The following is a 23,717-nucleotide window of genomic DNA, read 5'->3' on the forward strand; positions in this document are numbered from 1 at the left end:
TTTAAATTGGAGTTCCAAAAGAGGAGTATTAATGGATAAAGATTGAGCCCTTGTGAAACACACCTTGTAATATGCTGAGGTCAATTTAGTCCACAATTCCTTATTCCAACCCTCTGCTAGAGCATCCCATCATGGAGTAGGCCTATGCTTACATATTAATTTGTTCCAAAAAGATATCTTGTGCCTACTGGGATCTTTCAAATCTAAAAAATCTGAGAGGAGTTCCCAAGCATGGTTATGTCGGTCAGGCAAGGTCAGAGAGTGAATGTAGGGCCACACTTGAAATAGGCTAAAATTGCTTTGGATTAAGGCCATATCATCATTAAGTGCTTGAAATAGATGCACCTGTTTTGTATCATCCACTACTTGAAGTATAGATCGAATACCCTTATCATACCAGTCTCAAAACACCTTGTTGTGCATCCTAGGACTAAAATCTTTATTTCCCAGCAATGGTAAAAAAATGGGTAATCTGGGGAGTAAGTCCCATTGTGTGGCAAAACCACCGCCACGCACTCAAAATGAGGTGCAGAACACTATTTTTATTTATTTATTTATGCAACTTTTATATACCGTGTCACAGAATACAAAAATTCTATTTTTTCGGTTTACATGATAAAATTCAATAAAAAAGTTAGAAACAGGAATAAATACAATAAAAATTCAAAAGAAATAGTACGATAGTTAAAATCTACACATTAAAACAAGATAAAGTATAGTTAAGAAAGATAAATAGAATCCACGGATAACTTCTATCTTAGCCAACAGCTCTCAGGTTTCAATTCTGTATGCTTGTTGAAAGCACCATGGTTTTAAGTCTTTCTTGAATTTTTTCAGATTGTCCTGCACTCTAAGATCTACTGGTAAACTATTCCACAGTTTTGGCCCTGCGATCGAAATGGCCCAGTCCCTCACTTCGCTAAGATGTGCAGATCTTACTGTACTCTGGAGGGATATAAAAGACCTGCTTTGTTTTATGCAAAATAAAATGTAGTTGCAGGGGTTTAACTCTTAAGTTTTTCTATGTGTAATGGAGTGTAATAACTAGTATCCATAATCCAGTGTCCTATATGTCGTAAATTGCAAGTAATGTTTTACATTCTTATATCTGCCAATCCTAACCCCCCCTTGCATTTTAAGACACCGTAATTAGGCCAGAACTATACGAGGTTTCAAAACTTTTCCATAAAAATCTCCACATTTGCTTTTCTATACCCATCAACTCCTTCCTAGACCAATATGTGGGAACCAACCACATTACATATAGCCACTGAGGAAGAATCATCATCTGATATAGCGCCACCCTCCCAGGCAGTGAAATCAGTAAATCCATCCAGTTTTTAGCTGATTACTCGTCTTCATCCAGGTAACCCCATAATTTAACGATTGTATCCTGGTAGGGATCTGAGGAATTAGGATTCCTAAATATGGTAAGAAATCTTCAAATCTAGGGACCAGGAAATCTTCCCTTAACTACGTCTGCATTTCCGGTTTAGTGAACATGACTTTAGATTTCCCCAAATTCAGCTTTAACCCTGCAACCTCCCGATATGTGAGAAATTCCCCCATCAACGCTGCCCAAGACTCCTCCAGGACACCAGTATGAACTAGGATATCATCCGGAAATAAACCAGTTTGAATGGGGCTGCCTCTTCAGGCCTTATGGCGATTCTTTTAATATTAACATTGCCTCTAATTCTATTTAATAAAGGCTCCAAAGTAATAAGAAAAAATTAATGGCGACAGAGGACATCCCAGTCTTGTTCCCCTTTGGAGCTCAAGGTGGCAGAGGGTATTCCATTAATTAACATCGAGGTTGAAGGTTGATGTTAAAGAACCTCCAATACTCTTTGGAATTATCCACCAATTCCCATCTTGGCTAAAGTTACAAACATGAAAAATCAACTAACCTGATCAAATGCTTTCTCAGTATCAAAACTGATGAGCATAGATGGGAGTTCTTGCCAATAACAAGATTCCAAAGAGGCTAAGATCTTCCGCACATTCATACACACAGAAGAGAGAGGGCTTTTTGCTTCTTGGACTGTAGGAGAGCTCTAGTGATCAGTCTCATCATTGAGCTTCTCGGATATTTGTTTCCTTTGATCCCAACAGATTGCCAAGAAAAATCTGTCTAATTGGCTAGTGGACTGTACTGCATGCTGTTATGAGATGACTGCCTTGCAGATTACAGATTCTGTCAAGGTTTATCAAGTGAGATCCATGATGACTCATCTCAAGGACACTTCCCTTGAAGACATTTGCAAAAGAGCTGCTTGGTCATCAGTTCACATCTTCACATCCCACTACTGTCTTGACAACATGTCTCAAAGGGTCTGTAACTTTGGACAAGGAGTTTTGCACAGCCCGTTCCTCCAGCAGTCCATTCTCCACTGATAGGGTCCATGTTGCTTGTTTCGGTAATTGCTGTGCTCTGAACCCTCAGCTTGTGATTCCCCTAGTGTAACTGCTACTTCATGCTTGCTTGTCATCAGAGAAAGCAAGTTTGCTTACCTGTAAACAGAGTTCTCCGTAGGCAGCAGGATGAATTAATCATACTTAATATCCACTGTCCTCCCTGAAGAGTTGACTGCCTCACTAAAGCTGACTGTGGAAGAGACTAAGAGTTGGAACTCATGCTCCGTAAAGTTTTTACTGAGCTCTTGAGAGCTGGGTCTGAATGTCACCCACACATAATGACTATTTCATTCTACTGTCTATGGAGAACCCTGCTTTATTCAGAGTAGTTGAAACATGAATAGATTGAGGAATTGCAGAAAGCTTCTGCGAGATTGTTGAATTGACATAAATGGCAGATTAAATGTAATATGGACAAGTGCAAAGTGATGCACATAGGGAAAAATAATCTTAACTATAGTTACCCAAAACTGGATTCCACATTAGGAATTACCACTCAACAAAAGGATATTGAAGTCATTGTGGACAATATATTGAAATCTTATGCTCAGTGTGTAATAGCATTCCAAAAAGCAAACAATGTTAAGAATTATTTGGAAAGGGATGGAGAATAAAACTGAGAATATTATAACATCTCTTTATGAAACTAACTGGTAGATTTAAAACAAATTTACAAGAGTATTTTTTCAGTCAACACACAATTAAGTTGCTGAATTTGTTGCTGGAAGTTATGGTCTGGACCAGTAGTATTACCAGGTTTAAAAAAGACTTGGATAAATTTCTGGAGGATAGGTCCATTAACAACTATTAACTATGTAGGATTGGGTAACCCAACCTCTTACTGCTGGGAGTGAACATTAAGTGAGTGGGTCTCCCCTTTATGATCTATTTGGTACTTCTTCCATGCGACCCAGATTGGTCCCTGTTGGTATATAGGGCTTAATGTACAATTGGTCTGACCCAGTATGGCTTTTCATATGTTCTGAAAAGCTGAGGCGTGTCTAGGGCTCTTGTGACCTGGAGTTAGCTATCCCTGCAGTGAGCAACGCTGCCAATGTTTGCTTAGAAGAACTGAATAATCTATACTCAGCTGATCAGAATATAGTGTAAACCTCTTGAGGTACTTTGGGGAATGAGAGCATAGCTACCCTGGTTTGACAGCTTCCTTGCTCTGTAATGTGCTAGGTACTTTTTCTGAAGGATTTATGCTTAATATTTTCATTTGTGCTGATTTTGGTTCTAAAAATATTAAAGCAATGTGTCTTCTTTCAGGCATTGTCCATGAGAATGTGAAGATGGGGTCTGATGGAGAGAGTGACCAAGCCTCAGGGACCTCTTCTGATGAGGTGCAATCACCTGTCCGAGTCCGTATGCGGAACCACCATCATCGACGGATCTCAACAGAGGTGAGTAAGGTCTTCAGGTTCAAGCCAGATTTATTATTGCACTTTGAAAATAGGTAAATTGTTTTTATACTGATTGGGTCACAAATTTTGATTCCATCTGTATAAACAGTTAACACTCATTCAGAATATTATCTTATGCGATATATATATATGGACACCCCTCTACCAGAAGAAGTCCATATATACTGTCCTTCAAGGCAACAGATGCCTTGCAGTATGTTTTTCTCTTGTAGGACAGATAAATATACAGGCTACCTAAAAACACCTTTTTAAGGTTTAAAAAAAAACCAACTCATAATGAAGATTTATCAGCTACAAGCTTTCTGTTACAGCCCAGCTATAAAGTGTTGATGATGAACCAAGAATACAGCTCTATACACAGAGGTAATGTTGAATTGCTCATGCTGTTTATAATCTATGCGTGGACTTTTAGCGCACACACATTGTAGCCAGTATTTAAAGGGAACGTACCCTGTTGTTTCCCTTTAAAAATTAGCAGTCACAATGTACGCACATTAAAATCACTCATACTTTGCACCTGCTGTTTATGTGGTAGCTATGGGGGCCAAATAGTATGAATACAGCAGAGTTGTGTACCTGTAACAAGTGTTCTTCGAGGACAGCAGATGTCAGACCTCACACATGGGTGATGTCATCTGATGGAGCCTGGCACGGAAAACTTATGTCAAAGTTTCTAGAACTTTGACTGAGCCTCTCTACGCATGTATTATTCTACATGTCCAAGTGGATCCCATCAGTCTAATAACATAGAATTATAAGAAAAAACCCACAAAGTGGGGACCTAGCTCCATTGGGAGGTGGGTGGGTTTCAAGAAGACTGACATCCTGCTGTCCTCAGAGACCACCTGTTACAGGTAAGCAACTCTGCTTTCTCCAAGGACAAGCAGGATGCCAGACCTCATACATTTATTTTTTAGTCATTTTATATACCGTCATTCCAAAAGAAGATCACAACGTTTTACAGAAGCAACATTCACATTTTGGGTCAACACATCAGAACATGTTAATTAGATTGTTAATATAGTAATTTGTGATACATAAGTCCCTTTTCAATTACCTTCACATATTAGTCAGAAAGTTGTGTTAATACATTTTGGGGTAGATTTTAAAAACTTGCGTGCGCTACCCGGCGCGCACATATGGACACGCAATTTTATAACATGTGCACGCATGTTATAAAATCGGGGGTTGGCATGCGCAAGGGGGTGCACATTTGTGCAACCTGCGCGTGCCGACAACCGCGGCCTTCCGCAGTTCCCTCCCAGTCCGCACCAATTTAGGAGCGGCCTGGGAGGGAATTTCCCTATCCCCTCTACTAACCTTCCTACCCCTTTCCCTAACATTGCTGGCCCTAGCCCTATCCTAATCCCCCCCCCCCCCCCCCAATTCTTATCTTACGGTTTGCTCTTGCCGGCACACAATCCCCCAGCACAGTGGCAAATGGCCGCTAGCCCTGCCTCGCCCCTTTACCGAGGCCCCGGGACTTACGTGCTTGGCCAGGCCTAAGAAAATTGGCCCGGCGTGCATAAGCCCAGCCATGTGCGTTAATTTTTGAAAATTTACCCCTTTACATCTCTTAATAATTATCGCTCATTTATCTAACAAAATCTGTGGTGTTAATAATGAAATTTTCTGCAAATTGTCGTTTTATGTTAATCATACACATTTTTGAAGAGCCATTCACATGGGTGAATCCCTAGATACAGGCGGTCCCCCAATAAAAAGGGGGACAACCACTGCAGACAGGGACCAACAACTGTATTTGTGTTGGCACCAGGCTTTTTTTGTATATAGAAGAGAAGGGCCTGCCTGAACAAAGACAATGGGCCCTAGGTGGGAACAGAGTTGGGTTCTACACTTCAAATAAGTTCCGAAAAAAAGATTGGCCATACCTGTTGTCATGTTGGCCATCCATGTCCAAACAGTAGTGTGATGTGAATGAGTGGACAGAATCCACTTTGCAGCCTTGCAAATCTCTTCCATTTGGACTGCTTTCAAGTGGGCCATCAATGCTGCCATGGCTTGGACAGAGTGAGCCTTGACATGACCCCCAAGATGGAATCCCGCCTGGGCATAACAGAAGAAGATGCAGTCTGCTAGCTAATTGGATAGTTTATGTTTGGTAATGGAAATCCCCATCATGCTCTGATAAAAAAAACAGGTGGACTGTCTATGGGCTTCTGATGGCTCCACATAGAAGGCTAAGGCTCTCTTGGATCCAAAGTGTGCAGGGCTTGTTCACCTTGGCGAGCTTGAGACCTGGGAAAAAATGTTGGAAGTACGATTGGCTGCTTGACATGGATGTCTGACACCATCTCAAGCAGGAACTTAGGGTGTGTTCAAAAGGACCACCCTATCATTAAAACACTTGGTGTAAGGTGGATAAGTCACTAATTCCTGGAGCTCACTGACTCTACATGCTGAAGTGACCAGCACCAAACATACGACCTTCCAGGTCAGGTACTTCAGGTCACAGGAACACAGTGATTTAAAAGGAGCTTTCATCAGCTGAGCTAAAACACCGTTGAGGTACCAATACACAGCTTGAGGAATTAAGGGAGGCTTTAAATGAAACAGACCCTGCATGAAATGGACAAGTATAGGCTGTACCAAAGGATAGGATGTCAGTCCTCACAAAACCCATCTGCCTTTGCTTGGAGTTGGCTTCAGCTTTAATTGCTAAGGTACAAGACTAAAGGAGCTGCCACGTGGATGCATGACTTTGTTGGCATGCTGAACATGCCCAGTGAGGCACAATCAGAGTTCTAGAAACTGTGACATAAAAGTTCTGAGCTGGGCTCCCTTGGATGATGTCACCCATGTGTAAGGACTGACAACCTGCTATTCTCAGAGAATACCTGTTACAGGTAAGCAACTCTGCTTATTTATTTATTTATTTATTTATTTATTTATTTATACATACATTTTTATATACCGAAGTATTGGCGGGGGCCTTCACTCCGGTTTACATTTATAACAACGCTATACATTGAAGTCAGATGAACAGCTGTAACAGAGTTAAAGTTATAAAGAATATATACACACACTTGTTAAAGGTCTAAGTATGTCAGAACTGTTAGAAACATAGACATATTTTAACATATTTACAAATATATCAGATATAAACAAGAGTAAGTAAAAAACTCTTGGGGGCAATACAGACAGTGGGTTAGCGATACATTATCAAGTGATATGAAGATTAAGATGATTAGGAAATGAGTTGATTGGATAGGTATTGGGTAGGGGGATGAGCTGAGGGGAAGAAGAGAAGTTGGGTCTGGAGGGGGAGATTAAGGAAGAGGGAGGGGAAATGTGGTATTTAGGGCAAGAGGAGAAGTAGGGATGTAGGTAATTATTAGAGTCATTGGTTAACCTATTCCGTCCTTGTATGCTTGCTTGAAGAGCCATGTTTTGAGTAGTTTTTTGAACAGTTTGGTGTTGTTTTGTAGTCTGAGACTTATAGCTTGTTTGCATTTTTGTAAGTTGCAATTACATTGTACACTGCTTTAGAAAACTTTTTACGAAGCCAGAGTAGCAATATATAAATGTTTAAAATAAATGCCATGAACCTGCTGTTTAAAAGCCTTTTCATGAGCTTACAAAAAGATGGAATGGAAAATGCTGAATTAATAGAATAGACCTATTAAAGAAAAGAGCTTTCTCTATACCAGTGTGAAAAGCAATGGCATTCTGTTATAAAGTAACAGTTTTTAGATGGAATAATCACTTGAATGAACAGTGACAGTGATATATTTTTAGCATGTCCTTCCCTGCCTGAGAGGCTGATATAATCAGCAGAGCATACAATTTAATCGGCAGTTGTGTGCACATTTTTTGTGCACAAACTTTAATACCAAATCACCAAGGAGTTTTGTGTACAATATACATGCATACAGGTTAGTGCCCTCCGATATAAATTTAATGGTAATGAGGACATTGTTACCCCCCAATGCAGAGAGGTATGTAGACTTAACTCATCTTCTACGTATGCTTGAAATTAGAGGTCCATGGGTGGAGTAAAACTTATGGTGCTAGTGTATGGGGCTGATCAGTGGCTGGGCCTGCTCTGGTGTGTGTTACCCATGCACTCCTCCCTCTTATTTTCTTTTCCTGCAAGAATAGGAGCAAAAAACTCAAGAAAATCACTAAAAAGGAGGAAATAAAAGCATAGTTTGGAAAGAGCTGAAGGGATTTAAGAGGTGTGGGGAAGTGGTGGAGGAGAGAGTTGCAGCTTGGGTTCAGCAACTACTAATTGGGATCTCCAATGGTCAGAGAGCGCCACTCCTTGCCCAGTTGTGCTGCTGCTGGTGTTGCTCATGCTCTGGTGATCTTCCTCCCAGTGCTGCTTCACCTCCCAGCCAGGATCTCTGCCCCCTCTCTTTCTCCATCCACCCAAGGAACAGTAAACACCCAGCCCTGACCTACCACCTGTGTAATGCTGGTACATCCCACCTGGGGAGCTCTTGAAACTCTGTGCTGCCGCCTCTGTCCATGACTCCCGCCCAATTGAGGCTGAGGAGTGGGAAGTTCTTGTGTCCCAGGATGTCAGAGGAGGAAGGTCTTTCTCACTCCTTGGGATCTGAGCAAGATGTATCCTCAGAGCTGTCACCCAGCTCCGCACCAGCCAGCAGCTCTGTAAATTTACCATTTATGTGCTCGTAATATGATTTTTTTTTGCACATTTATTTTATTTATTTATTTAGAGATTTTTATATACCGCGGCACGTTCAGAACATCACCTCAGTTTACATTAAACAGTAATGCAGCAACAGGCTTTACAATAAAATGTTAAACAAAGCAATACATGCAACAGGTTTTACAGTCAAAATTTGGAACTAGAACCAGTTTTTAAAATGAAATATCATTAACGTACACGTAACAAGGATTACAGCAGCATTTGGTAGAGGAACCAAAATTGATATACGTTTAGGAAATCTACAGTTGATAGATTTTTTCTGGTGAGCAAGTGCTGGTTAGGACGGGACAGGGGGGTCAGGGAAGGGAATAGGGGGTTATGTATGCGGCAGGTAAAGGGCCCAGTCAGTCATCGGTATGCTTTTTTGAACGGCCAGGTTTTTAGGTTTTGTTTACATTTTCTGTGGCAAGGTTCCTGGCGTAGGTCAGTGGGCATACTGTTCCATATTGTGGATTCTGCTATGATGCATGAGCGTTCCTTTGTGGATACACGTTTGGTAAGTTTAGGAGAGGGTATCCACAGTTTGGCCTGGTGCTGAGTTCTTGTTGGTCAGTTTGTCTTTTTGATATACAAGTATTCGGAGAACCACTGCATGTTTTGGTTATGTAAGGCCTTGTGTATTAGTGTGATGGATTTGTATATAATCCTGGAAGCAATGGGTAGCCAGTGTAGGGACTGAAGTGCGGGAGTGATGTGATTGTGGCGGTGTGTGTTGGTGAGTATGCGGGCAGCTGCGTTTTGTAACATTTGTAAAGGTTGTAATGTATTTTTTGATCTTATTAACATATTAACATAAATCATGATCTGTGGAGACTCCTTTTCCCCTGAGTTAAAATGTGTGCTCAGGGTATACAAAAGGCTCAGCGCATATTTTAATTTAGATTAAAGTGCTCTTTCAACTTCCTATGCATTAGCATAATGCATCCAGAGTTAATTTTTTTGTTTATTATGTGGGTTAAAAAAAACTGCTGAATTTCAGCACACTGTAGTGCAGAGACCCAAGGCTGAAGGTTGACTCTTGAAATCTGAATGTGGTCTTGTAGGCCTCCATTATCAGATTATCAACAGTTGAATGTCTGTGCTTTTGTTGTTTTGAACTGCACTATACCTTTTTTTTTTTTTAAGTCATAGAACTATATAATCTAGGACTGAGGGTTATGATACAATATCTGTTCAGCTACAATTATATAGCTTTGACTAAACAGTAGCCAAACAGATTGCTTCATTCCCAAATTCCATGTTCTAATAAAGAAAAAGACTTAAAGGAATAGTTTTGTGGAAGAAAGGATTGTATGTAAGTGGTGTCCGCTAAGTAAGGCAGGTGTTTTATTAGTAGAGCTTTACTACACTAAAGAATGGAGCACCCATGTCAGAGCTTTCCAAAGTGTGTGTCGCGACACTTTAGTGTGTCGCCTGAGGTGTGCCGGTGTGTCGCGCAAGCCCGGTGCACGTGACACACCGGCAAGTGGGAGCCAATGCAGCCGCCGGTGGAGCTCATCCCACTGGCGGCTGAGCAGTGAAATATCGCTGTGGACACAGCAGGAAGATCGGCATGGCCGTGGTGGAGCTCACCTCACCACGGCCCGAAGAAGAAAAAGGTCACGTCGAAACGTGCAGGTGCTCCTCCTCCTTCCTGCCCATGCGGCCCCGGAAGAAAAATGTTGCCGGAGCCACATGGGCAGAAAGGGGGAGGAGCGTCAGCCGCGTGCAGAAGAGGAGCAGCAGCGTTGTTGCAGCGGGGAGAGAAGAGGAGGAGGCCCGGTAGCAGGGTCCCCACCGCGGATCGGCCCGAGAAGATCAGGGCCGCTGCAGAGCCCATCCTGCAGCGACCCATGAAGAGGAGGCCCAGAGGTAAGAGAGAGGCTGAGGGCCCGTAGAGTGCATGTGTGAGGTGAGTTGAGCGATTGTGTGCGTCTGTGAGCTGAGTTGAGAGATTGTGTGCGTCTGTGAGCTGAGTTGAGCGATTGTGTACATCTGTGAGCTGAGTTGAGCGATTGTGTGCGTCTGTGAGCTGAGTTGAGAGATTGTTTGCGTCTGTGAGCTGAGTTGAGCGATTGTGTGCGTCTGTGAGCTGAGTTGAGAGATTGTGTGCGTCTGTGAGCTGAGTTGAGAGATTGTGAGTGAATGAGGTGAGTTGAGCGATTGTGTGTGTGTATGAGGTGAGTTGAGAGATTGTGTGTGGGAGTGAGGACCTGAATGTTTGCAGAGACAGCATGTGAGAGAGCCTGTGTGTGTGTGTGAGAGAGACAGCATGTGACAGTGAGAGCCTGTGTGTATGAATGATTGTATGAGAGAGAGCATGTGACAGTGAGAGTCTGTGCTTGAGCAAGACAGCATGTGGGAGTGAGAGAGAGCCTGGGTGTGTGAGAGTCAGACAGCATGTGCAAGAGAGAGACTGTGTATGAATGATTGTATGAGAGAGAGCATGTGACAGTGAGAGCCTGTGCTTGAGCAAGACAACATGTGGGTGTGAGAGAGAGCCTGGGTGTGTGAGAGTCAGACAGCATGTGCAAGGGAGAGACTGTATGAATGATTGTATGAGAGAGAGCCTGTGAGTGTGTGAGAGAGAGAAAGCATGTGAGAATGAGAACCTGACTGAATGTTTGAGGGAAGAAGATAGATGGAGAGAAAAGAAATAGAAAAAAAGACAATATGAAAGGAATTGGCAAAAAAATAAGAAAGGGGAGGTGGAACAAAAAAGCCTGTGACCAACCGATTAGAAAACTAAGATCAGACAGCAAAGGTATAAAAAAAGAAATAAATTACTTTTTACTGATTGGCACATGTAATCTTTGGTAATGTGCAAGAGTAGCACTTTCTCTATGCTGATTTCACAATGTACGAGATCAACATGGAGGAAGTGGAAACCCACGGGGCCTGCACAGAGGAGGCAGCAGAATGGGCTTCAGTGCCAATAGCAGCAATCAGCGCCTCCCCAATAGCCATGCGGCAGCAGTGACAGTGGCAGCAGAGGAATGAGAGAGGCTCCGAGGTTGCTGGCAAAAGAAAGAGAGGGGGTTTGCCTTTAGTGTGTGCCTGCCTGAGGGTGTGTCTGTGTATGAGAATGTATGGGTGTCTTCCTGGGGTTTGTATGTGTGAGAATAGGTGCCGGCCTGTGTGTGGTGTATGTGTGTGTGTGTGAGAATGAATTGGTGCCTGCCTGGGGGTCTGTGTGTGTGAGAATGAATGTGTGCATGCCTGAGGGAGTGGTGTGAAATTGAATGGAAGCCTGCCTGGGAGTCAGTTTCAGTGTGTGAGAATGACTGGGAGCTTGCCTGGGTGTGTGTGTTTGTGTGTATGTGAGGGAGCCAGACAGAGTATGTATGAGAAAATCCAGGGGAGTAAGAGTTTGTGTGGGGGGTGTGTGTGTGGAGGGAGAGAGAGTGTCTTAGAGCTTGAGAGTGTGTCAGTGTCTGTGAGAGCGAGAGGTTATGGCGGGTATAAGAGCATGAATGTGTATGTATGTGACAGTATATGTGTGAGAGAGAATGGAAATGTGAGTATGTGTGAGAGAGAGAGGATAACCTCCTAATCCTTGACAATATCAGGGTGACTGGAAATCAAGAGCTCCCACGTATGGACAGCAGGGGCTTTTTAAAATCCTTATTAGTTTTAATTATTGGGTGTTATTTGATATATGTGCTGTTTTGAAATATTTTATTGGTGTTTAGGAAATTGTAAAAAATGTATATGATTTTAATGAATAGAAATTCTATTTATCAGTAGTTTTAAAATATTTATTTTATTTATTTATTTATTTAACATTTTTTATATACCGAAATTCTAGCAACAATGTTGCTAGAATTTATTTATTTATTTAACATTTTTTATATACCGAAATTCTAGTAACAATGTTGCTAATCATTTCGGTTTACATATAACATTGGAGTGACTTAACATGCGAGTCTTACATGGAACAAGAAAATGAACTTGGAGACAATTGAATATTGTCTCCAAGAATATTGAATATTCTTTTATTAGTATGGTTTACTATTATAACTGATGCTTTATGTTTCTTGATTTTATTTGTTTTATGAGGAATGGTGGTTCTGTTTTTCCATTATTAATACACAGAGTCTGGCTTCTTGGGGTTTCCATTTCAGGTTTTGTCTAATTTGTGCTCCTTTATTTTGTATTCTGTATTTGGTGAGGGTCTGTCTCTGCTCTGTGTGTGTGACCATGATGAGAAATTCACTAGCATAGGGATCTATAGCAATCGGGTTTGTTTTGTTTCCTCAGTAGGTGGTGTATTGGTATTCTAGGACCCAGTATAATATTTACCCTTGCTTTTTCACAGGTAGGGTTATTGTTGTTTGAGTCCTTGGTGTTATTACTGTTATGTTATGATGGGATTGCAGTATAGATTTTGAGTGTCTTTTTTTTTTTTGCGAGGTTTTATTTTCGTTCACAATGTGCCTGGCAGTGGAAGGTGTTTGTGCTGCTGTTACTGTGAGGTGACACCAGAATTTGAAAACATCTTTAGTATGATGAGCTGTAAGGGAAACGTTCAAGCTCCATTGTTTGGGGGAATTTCAGTGGATGCACAGAGTTACAGAACTGGAGGTGCAGGATTTATATTGACATTCTGTCCCTTCCTATAAATTCCAGTCTTCACTCTCATAGCCAAATAGAATTAGTTGAAGGAGGCTATCAAATAATTTTATAGTGTGAAACTGGCCAGCTTTTTAAAATTACGCAGAAGACCCTTTGGACTTTCTTATTAACACCAAATATTCAAAAGCTGTGCTCATCCCATCAAGCTCATATATCTCATTAAAGAGGTAAATTGAATAACACAATAACTTTGTTTTATTATTGTTACTCATAAATTATAACAATAACATTAATCTTGGAATATTATATATTTTTAATATAAATGAAAGATTTTCACAAGATAGGTTATGTCGTGAAACATTTTATTATGTATATATTTAAGGAAACATACATAAATTGTCGAAATACATTTTGTTCGTTTAACCTTTAACCTCCGGTTTGCTAGTAGACTGAATTACTGTGTCCCGAAATTATGTTTGTCTAAAAAGTGTCAACAACAAAAAACTACACCGTGTACTAGTTAAACAATTAACATAACACCCAGAAACGCCAAACAAATTTTGTAAGACCCTCTATTCACGAGTAGACATATAATGTGTTCAACTCGTTTCTCATAGGGGTCACTATTACTTTAATCATTTATATACTCAATTTTTGTTATGTTTTTCAAAGTTTTTTTCAAAGTTCCTCAAAAATTTTCAGCCCGCTGCAGCACAGCGGGCTGAAATGCAGCCTGTTTGGAAGAAATTGACCGGCACAGAATAAAGACGCCGCAAGAAGAAGTTTTCTACAAGTATCTGAATCGGTTGCCTTCTTTTCCCCTGAAGCAGGACAGCGGTCCGAAACATGGCCATGTCGGGTTACCTGGGACCTTTTCAGTGCGGATAAGTACCCATTTTTACTTTGATTGGCAAGTGCCTAAAGATTGTTTGAAAAGTTTTTGAGGAACTTTGAAAAAAACTTTGAAAAACATAACAAAAATTGAGTATATAAATGATTAAAGTAATAGTGACCCCTATGAGAAACGAGTTGAACACATTATATGTCTACTCGTGAATAGAGGGTCTTACAAAATTTGTTTGGCGTTTCTGGGTGTTATGTTAATTGTTTAACTAGTACACGGTGTATTTTTTTGTTGTTGACATTGGTGTGTACTAGAGTACACCAGTTGGTGTGGGAGGGTTTTGTTGTGTGATTGATGTCTAAAAAGTGTGTCATCAACATGAAAAGTTTGGAAAGCTCTGACCTATGTAGTGAAGCAGAAGCATACTAGTTAATTGGCTGCTTTGCAACAATGGATCAGGCTGACATTGGTCACACCACAGTGATAGATAACATAATGTGATGGGACTTACCTAGCCAAGCATGGCAAGAGCAGAGAATCTGGAAAAAATTAAATTACTTGTGAAGGAATGGCAACTTTGAAAGATTTCTTTTTTCATTTACCATAAAAATGTTGGTGTTCTAAACCTGCATTTTGACAAGTAGATTAGTCCAGAGGTTCTCAACCCAATACTCAGGACATACTTAGCCAGTCAGGTTTTCAGGATATCCACAATGAATATGTATAAGATTTGTATGCAAATCTATATTATGCATATTCATTGTGGATATCTTGAAAGCCTGGCTAGGTGTGTCCCAAGGACTGGGTTGAGAACCCCTGAATTAGTCTATAGCAGTAGCATTTACTTATGTACTAGCCAGAAAAATAACTGCTGTTGGCACATATGGGTACAAGACTGTATGTATGTATTATATCTGTTAAACTGCTAGTGCAAACTGACATCAGGATGTTGGATGAAGATGTCAGCCATCTGGTTCACCTTCATACTGCAATTTCTTAATCTTTGTATGAATTGTTCTGGTTAGATCTAGTAAGGCATGCAAAGTGCAAGTTGAGATGTGTTAAATAATTCTAATTTTTCACAGATTAATTTAAAACACTAGAATAGTTGTAAAAAAGGAATAATAGAAATAAATACACTGTATGCATGGGGGTTGTTAACAGGGGCTGTATCTCTCCTTTAGAATCCTCCAGGTCCTTCCAAGTAACCCAGAATGGCTGCTATTGATGGGCCTTTGGTCTGACCCAACATGGCACTTCCTTTGTTCTTGTGTAATCTAGGAAATGGAATAAACATCTGAAAAGGAAGAATATAAAGGGTTATGCCTTGTGTCAGCACTTGCCACATGATAGAAGGCAGCAGTCTGATGAAATCCTTAGATTCCTTCTCCCCTTAGTATCTACTACTTAACATTTCTACAGTGCTACACAACATACGCAGTGCTGTGATATTATTCTGGTAATATTTTTGCAAACCATGTATCCACCTGTTGCTTCAATTCAATTCAATGCCCAATCTCTGTTCTGAGTAACTGTGCAATGAGTAAGAGGAGGGACACTAACCAAACTCCCTTGCTCTGATTTTGCTATGCACAGGCATAATTGTAGCAGAGTTACATTACTTCTCACAGGTGAAGAACACAGTGTGACAGGGTGAAGAGAGCAAAAATTCCAGAGACTGCAAATTAATGCCGCTTATGTGCAGAAAATCCAAACTAAAGGCTTATTGTGATTCAAATATACTTTTTCATTTAATATATTCTTTGGGAGATAAGCATTGCTGTGGACTTCTTAAAATCTGTTAATTTTTTGTCCTTCAGGATATCAACAAACGACTTTCTCTTCCTGCTGATATCAGGTTACCTGAGGGGTACTTAGAAAAGTTTGCCATGAATAGTCCACCTTTTGACAAACCCATGAGCCGACGACTTCGAAGGGCCTCTTTGGTAAGTTAATTTCCCCATGTCAATTTAAAATGTTAATGTCAATGCTGGGAGCAGCCACTCCCTAATATTCAGTTGATTCAGACTATGATATACAGTAACAGAGATCATATGAACCAATAAGATGCCATTCTAAGTGAGATAATATGTCACTGATCTAAACATAGCTAATTAAAGGTTTTCAGGACATTGCAAGAGAGCAGCTGCATGAATTTGAGAAATAATGACTTAGCAATAAAACTGTTAACTCATATAGTGTAGGTACTCTTACTTATTCTATGTGCTTTTGAAATATTGCATAGAATACAGAATGGTACAGATTTCTTCCGAGTCATGGTGACTGACAGAAAGTGCTTTTTGTGGTAATGTCTTTGCATCAGGTCCACTAATACTAAACAGTGTCTTAACCATTGGAATTCATTATTATAATACCCCAGCTGAAAACTATAAATTATAATCAATCTAAAAATAATCAAAACCATGTTCTTAAAAATATTAACATTTTTTCATTTTTGATGTGTGTTGTGAGGAATATTTATTTATTGAATTTGAAAATAACATCTAAAAAAAATAAAGTGACAGTGAAACTGAATGAGCAGGCACTTTAACCGAATGCTAACAGGATAGCATTCAGTTAAAGTCCTTCCTAATTCAGTTAGGGGTAGATTTTAAAAGAAGCGCGATCAGCCTACTTTTGCTTGCGCATCAGACTCAAGCAAAAGTACGCTGGATTTTAGTAGATACGCGCGGAGCCGCGCGTATCCACTAAAATCCTGGATCGGCGCGCGCAAGGCTATCGATTTTGTATAGCCTGCGCGCGCCGAGCCGCGCTGCCTCCCCCCGTTCCCTCCAAGGCCGCTCCGAAATCGGAGCGGCCTCGGAGGGAACTTTCCTTTGCCCTCCCCTCACCTTCCCCTCCCTTCCCCTACCTAACCCACCCGCCCGGCCCTGTCTACACACCCCCCCCTTACCTTTGTCGGGGGATTTACGCCTCCCGGAGGGAGACGTAAATCCCCGCGCGCCAGCGGGCCTGCTGCGCGCCGGGCCGCGACCTGGGGGCGGGTACGGAGGGCGCGGCCACGCCCCCGGGCCGTAGCCACGCCCCGTACCCGCCCCCAAAACGCTGCCGACACGCCCCCGGAACGCCGCGACGACCGGGCCCCGCCCCCCGACACGCCCCCGACACGCCCCCCTCCGAGAACCCCGGGACTTACGCGAGTCCCGGGGCTCTGCGCGCGCCGGGAGGCCTATGTAAAATAGGCTTCCCGGCGCGCAGGGCCCTGCTCGCCTAAATCCGCCCGGTTTTGGGCGGATTTAGGCGAGCAGGGCTCTGAAAATCCGCCCCTTAGACATTTTGTCACTTAATTTTTTTTTAGATGTTAATTATTTTCAAATTCATCCGTAGGATTTGGTAGATATTAGAAAGATAGTGTTTGCAAATGTTATTTTCTGGCCTTTAAAACTGTATTTGCTAAAATAATTTTCAGGTTTGTGTACTTCTGCTTTTTCTCTAGTAAATTTCTGCCATGGCTCAGTTGTGTAGTTTAATTTGATTACCTCAAAAGTTAGTCTGGTTAAGAAGGGTGGTTTGCTGCATCGAGTCCAACCCATCCTACTCCACACCTACCTACCCCAGTGCCTGATTTATTTTTTATATAGTCTTCTAAGTGCAAAGGTCAAATTTCATGGAACTTTGCTTAATTTAATAAATTGATAATCTCAGGGATTTTGTGGCTTGCAGAAATTCAAGTATTCCACATAGAAAGCTTTCACACAATGGTATTCAGTATTTATTTTTATTTTTTTTATTTAACTTCTTTTACTATACCGACACTCAAGACCAGGTCTTATCGTACCGGTTTACATTAGAACAAGGGGAAAAATCAATTAACGTATAAGTGGAAAAGAGAAGTTACATTAAAACAGGGAGAGTAAAAACATGGATGTCGGAAGATAGGACAGAATTAAGTAATTGAACAATAAGTTAACAAAATTACAAACTATAAATTAACATAAAACAATAAATTAATAATACAGAAAACATGGATTATAATCATAAAGTATGTAATAACTGTGGGGCTCTAGTCCATGGGCAGACTATCTGTAGGTTTAAATCTTGCACCATCTGTCTGTAGATTTCTGCAAACTAGAAAAAGTCGACAGCTTGAGTAGGAATTGGCTAAAATTAGAATTGCCTCCCTCCATACACAGCATACAGAAAATCTGCCTCCCCTCCCACAAAGGATCTGGAAAAACAGGCATAAAGGGATTACAGTGTGTTCTGGTAGGATAAGACCAGTGATACAAACACCCTCCCGCTATACCAAATACTCCAAAAAAAGTACACCCACTGTACACGAAAGCCAAAGGCATTGTCAAAAGATCCTATAAGAACTGAAAGTTCCCTCTCCAGGGGGACTCTGTTAGTGAAGGCATTAACTTTGGAACAGGAAACAAGAAAGATTAAATGCCTACCAAAGTCGTCATCTAGCAGAAATACAAACCAGATTTTTGTATTATCAGCATAGAGAAAAAAAACCATTCTGAAGTTGATGTCTTAGTCCAGTAATTCCCAACCTGGGGTCTGTGAGACCATCCCAGAGGATCCTCCAGAAGGGATGCAAGAAAGTTTAGCTAGGAAGAAAATGAGCAGGCTGCTGTCACCTGTAAATAGTTGAGTTACTGCCACAAACTAGGAGAGTGGGGTGTATTATGGCCCCAAATGCTGCAGACCAGGAGGAGGGAGGGTCAGAGAAGGGCACCCATTAAAAGCCTTAAACTCTACTGCCACATGTGTAGCGAAGGTGGAGAAAAGAGAGGCCAAGAACCTTTGCCAGTCTCTGCTGCATGCAGAGGAAAGCTGGGTTATCACAGTGGTGAGGAACATTTCCCACTACTGCCACATGTTCTGCCACTGGCCTGACAAGAGAGAGAGGACAGGTGCACTGCACCAAAAAAGTGAGAAGAATGGCTCAAAGGAAGAAAGGATGAAATGGGACTGGGGTTTACAGTATGAGGGGAAAGACAGAGGAAAGAAAGAATGAGACAGGAATGAAGAAAGGGAGCATGATGAGGGGGACAAGAATCATGATTGACCTGGTTAAGGGAGAAAAGAAGAGGACCCCCTGAAATCATGCTGGACAGAGGTAGAGAGGGAGGGACTGGATCACCATAGTCCTGGAGGAAAGAAGGGAAAATGACCACCAGGGATCTAGGAGGTAGGAGGACAAGACAACAGCCAGGTGCGGATATGACATTAAACACCAAAGTTATTTATGGGAATACACAGACAGACATAGAGATCTCATTAGCTTTCTTCCTATTGAAAAGCAGGCTATTATTTTGCTTTATCTAAAATCTACATTATGTTGTGACTCATTTTCTGTCTGTGCCTTTAAGAATCATAAAATAATAAAGTATAAAATAAGAGTAGGCTAAAAGGGAGTCCATTTTCAGGGAGGATAAAGTTTAAGAGCTTTTTATAAGGATAAACAATTGTTTACCTTTGAAATTTGCTATTCCCTACCACTGAGGATTAAAGTAGCTATGCTATGAATAGCATACATATTTTTACCTGTGGAGGAGCAGGGCTAGGTTGGGGAGGGAAAGTAAATGTAGAGATTTAATTTTGAAGTCTTAGTGCATACTTTCACACATGTACTTTGTGCCTGCTTCAAAGCAGATAAAAAGTACACAGGAACCAAAGTATTGGCTTTCCCCCACAACCCAAGTTTTCAAAAGGAAACTCCACAGGCATTTTCCTTTTGAAAATTAGATTATGAATCTGCATGTACCAAGGATGACTTTCTGCCAGGCCATTCTGAGTTGCCAACCTGGAACTTCTTTGAACTTGCTCACTTTCTTAGTGTTCAGACAGGTGAATCCAAAACCAGTGGGCTATGCACCTCTTCCAGCAGATGGAGCGGAGCAAAGCTAACATCACAGTATATATATATATCCCTGCAGTGACATCAGCCCGCCAGCATTCTTCATCTCCAGCAGATGGTGAATGTGCATCTCCCTACTGGGGATTGCGTAAAAAAAAAAAAAGAGAAAAGATGGATTATTCGACCTGCTTTCCTGTGGTGATACCATATGGCCCTCCCTCAGTTGAGAATTCCTGAGGTTATTTCCATGGTCCCTCAGATAAGTACCTTGGTCCGGTAGCTGTTTTTTCAACTGGCGAGACTTAACTATAAAAAAAAACAAAAAACTGCTGAAAGGCAAGTGGGTGCAGGAAGCAGAGTGTGGCGGTGAAGGTTTATACCCTCCCCCCCCCTCCCCCGTAGCCAGAGACCAACCTTGTACTCAGCCGGGATGGCCTGAGCTCAGGTAAAGAGTAATCTAAAAAAAAAAAAAAAGAGAGAGAGAATAATAAAGAGAAGGGGAGTTGAATAGGGATTCCTCTCCCCTTTCCCAGTCTCCGTGCTTGATGTGCGATCTGACGGTTGTTCCCGCCTCCAGTGGAGTTCAGGGGACGGAAGCAGCCTGGCAGGTTGAGCAGCCCATGCGGCTAGACCCTGCACTAAGGTTCGTCTGGTTCGCCGCTTGGTAGGTCTCAGCAGCATTTTTGTGCGCCAAAGAATGCCCTCTTCAGTTTCCGTCGGGACATGCTTGTGTGCCTAGTTGGGCACATAGGAGCACCTACCAGGGCGCACACTTGGGCACACACAAACAGGCAAGTGCCATTTTTGCGCTCATTATCTGAGCATCCTGGGGGAGCTCAGTTTTACATAGGCACAGTGTGGTGCGCCTTATTTGTGAATACCTAATATTTTAGGTGCCCTATTGTCAGACACCTGTTAGGGTGTATTTACAGGCTGATGGCGCCCATAGCGAAGAAGCCTAAGCGCCTTGCCCTATGCATTGCTTGTCATATTCAGGCATCTCAGTCTGGCGTACCCTCTAACTTATGGCAGCGCCCTTTGGAGGCTCGGGGAGAATTGCCTCCGTTTGATTTTACTAAGTCTGATTCTTCCCAGCCTGGTGCGGTAATGGAAAAAAAGCTGCCAGAAGGGTCGCCTGATTTTGGAGCTCCCCTAACTGGTTCATCAGTGGGGGAAGGTAGTTCAGTGAGCACAGATCACCTGCCCCCTTGTTTTGTTGTTAACGTTTTATTAGTGTTTCAAAGCACAGAACAGTATTAGACTCTTGGCCACAGCGTATAACATCGCATAAACAGAAACTACAAACATGCCTCCCCACATCCCCACCACCCCAACCCCTAACATATGGGTTACCCAAAATGCAAGCTTCTCAAGCATACAGTAAACACAAAATACACATTGTTGTGTCCCATATTAAAATAAAAGTGAGTCAAATTTGCATAAATTAGATTAAATGCTATCCATTCATGCAAGCTTCCACAGTTGATTAATTATAAAGGCACTGTGACAGCATATTTCTATATTATGAAAAGAGCTTAAACACCTTGAGAATATAATTTTGTATAGAATGACCATACATTATGAAAAGATCCTATTCTGCTTGACAGCCATAAGTGAGGCTAATTTATAATGACCATGTAATAAATCCAAGACTTGCGAGAAAGGTGGCATCTGGTTGCTTTTCCAGTGAGAAGCAATAACTATCCAAGCTGCAATAAATACCTGGATGCTAAATTTGTTTTGATGATTATTGAGACCGTCAATGGCAAGTTAAGCAAGGCCACTTTCACTGAAGGTAAACGTGAAGTACCCAGTGCCATGCTCAACCAATCAAAGACCTTATTCCAGTAGGGTGAGTTTTTATTGCATTGCCACCACATGTGGGAAAAAGGTCCCCTTATCACCATATTGTCTCCAGCATAGCGGGGATTGAGCAGGAAATATTCTGTGAATTTTATCTGGGGAGAGATGCCAGCGAAATAGCATCTTATAACAGTGCTCTTGTAATTGAGCTGAAATTAAGCATTTACTGGCTAATAAAGAAATTCTTAACCACAGTTTAGAGCCTAATGTGCATCCCAAGACCTTTTCCCATTTAGTGATATGAGGGTATGGTTTGGGATCATAGCTGGAGAGTAATCTATACACCTTAGAAATGATCCCTTTTAAGTGGTTACTATGCAGAAAATAGTTTTCAAAGAGGAAACGCCCCTCTTGTAGCAATGAGGACATCAATGAGGATTGCAGGAAGTGTTGTATTTGAGCAAAGGCCAAGAAATTTATGGGGGTAACCTTATAAGTGTATTCAATTTCTTCCATTGATAGAGGCTTCCCTTGATATAATAATTGCCCTATGGTAGATATTCCGGCCTCTTTCCAAAGGGAGAAAAGCAAAGTTTGATAGCCAGTTGGAAAATTGGAGTTAGAAAATAGAGAAGATTGATAATAGTAAGAGTAGACTCCCACTAATTTTGCTTTCCATCGACCTCATACCAATAGAGTTGTGCGAGTAGAATAAGGGAAGTTTTGGACTTGTAGCCAGGAGTTTCGAGGAAACGTTTTTTTATTGTAGCTACCTCTGAGGCTTGCAAATTTATATTGAGGATCTCTGATTTCTGGAAGTTAACTTTGAATCCTGAGACATTGCTAAAAACCTTTAATTCAGCATCTACTGTCTGAAGGGAAGTGGTCAGGTTGCTTAAAGTAAGTAAAATGTCATCAGCGAATAGGGATAACTTAAAATTAAAAGGAGTTATATTTATGCTGTGGATGTTGGTAGTATTCCAGATCCTAGTAGCGAAGGGTTCTAGGAATATAGCGAATAGTAAAGGGGAAAGAGGGCAGCCTTGTCTGGTCCCTTTGCCTATTGAGAAATCTGGTCCATAGCTCTCGTTGACTTTCACTTTAGCCCGGGGGGAATCATAAAGTTTCCGAAGCCATTGCATAAAGTAAGGTCCAAAACCCATATGCTCTAAAGTTGAAAATAAGAAAGACCAGTGCACTAAGTCAAAGGCCTTTTCCGCGTCAATTGACAATAGCACTGAGGGGAATGTGTTCCTTATTGACCCACCAGATCAAGTTGACAGTTTCCTAACATTATCAGCTGCCATGCGTTGGGGAATAAATCCCACCTGATCTGATTGGACCAGCTGTGACATATATCTATTCAATCATACACCAGAATTCTAGCTAATATTTTAAGATCCTGATTAATTAGGGATAAGGGTCGATAACAGCCACACAAGGAGGGATCGCGGCCTGGTTTTGCTAGGACTGTTATCCTGGCGACGTTCGAGTGTGCTGTCCCCTGTTTTTGGCATGGATCCTTCTGCTTTTTTTTGGCTAGAATTTTTTCAAGGACTACAGTCCTTCCTTCATGTGCAGTCCTCGACCCCAGCCTATCTTAATCAGTCAGCATCACAGGCAGTGAAATCCCGCAAGACTGGTGCTCTGGGTAAGCATCAGGATATGCCTGGAGATGTTCTTCCCGATAGGGACACAGATGGCATAGATGATGAGACCGATATTTACGCCCTGGAGGATGGGGAAATTCCTCTGGTATTGGAGCTGTATAGAACTATGTTGAGGTTCTTTCATAGAGATGAGTTATTGGCTCATCTCTACAGACATTGAAGATACTGGGAGTACCTGGTGCTGAATCCATGTCTGAGGCAAAGAAAAATCCCATTCTGGTTTACTTGCGTAAATCTTCTTGTTTCTTCCCTATTATTCCCTATTTCCTATTATTCTTCCCTATTTCCTATTATTCTTCCCTATTATTCCCTATATATTCCCTATTTCAAAACTGTCCTTCAAGCCCTCATTTTTTCAGGTTTGGATTACTGCAACTCCCTATTGATCGGCCTTCCAAAATCTTCCTTGAGACCCTTGCAGCTCCTTCAGAATGCTGCAGCCAGAGTTCTAACAGGTACAAGAAAAGCTGATCAC

The 23,717-nt window shown here is 41.6% G+C and overlaps 1 protein-coding gene across 5 annotated transcripts in view; it reads left to right on the top strand.

Moving 5' to 3' along the window:
- LOC115090469 (cyclin-dependent kinase 17-like) overlaps nucleotides 1–23,717 on the top strand; it is a 434,720-nt gene that overhangs the window by 254,529 nt on the left and 156,474 nt on the right. For all 5 annotated transcript variants that reach the window (XM_029599597.1, XM_029599598.1, XM_029599599.1 and 2 more), the window contains 2 exons: nucleotides 3,691–3,824; nucleotides 15,760–15,885. In XM_029599597.1, the coding sequence (XP_029455457.1) occupies nucleotides 3,691–3,824; nucleotides 15,760–15,885 (260 nt within the window). The remainder of the gene's footprint in view (nucleotides 1–3,690; nucleotides 3,825–15,759; nucleotides 15,886–23,717) is intronic.

Source organism: Rhinatrema bivittatum, chromosome 4 (genome assembly GCF_901001135.1).
Source record: "Rhinatrema bivittatum chromosome 4, aRhiBiv1.1, whole genome shotgun sequence".
Taxonomy (NCBI): Eukaryota; Metazoa; Chordata; class Amphibia; order Gymnophiona; family Rhinatrematidae; genus Rhinatrema; species Rhinatrema bivittatum.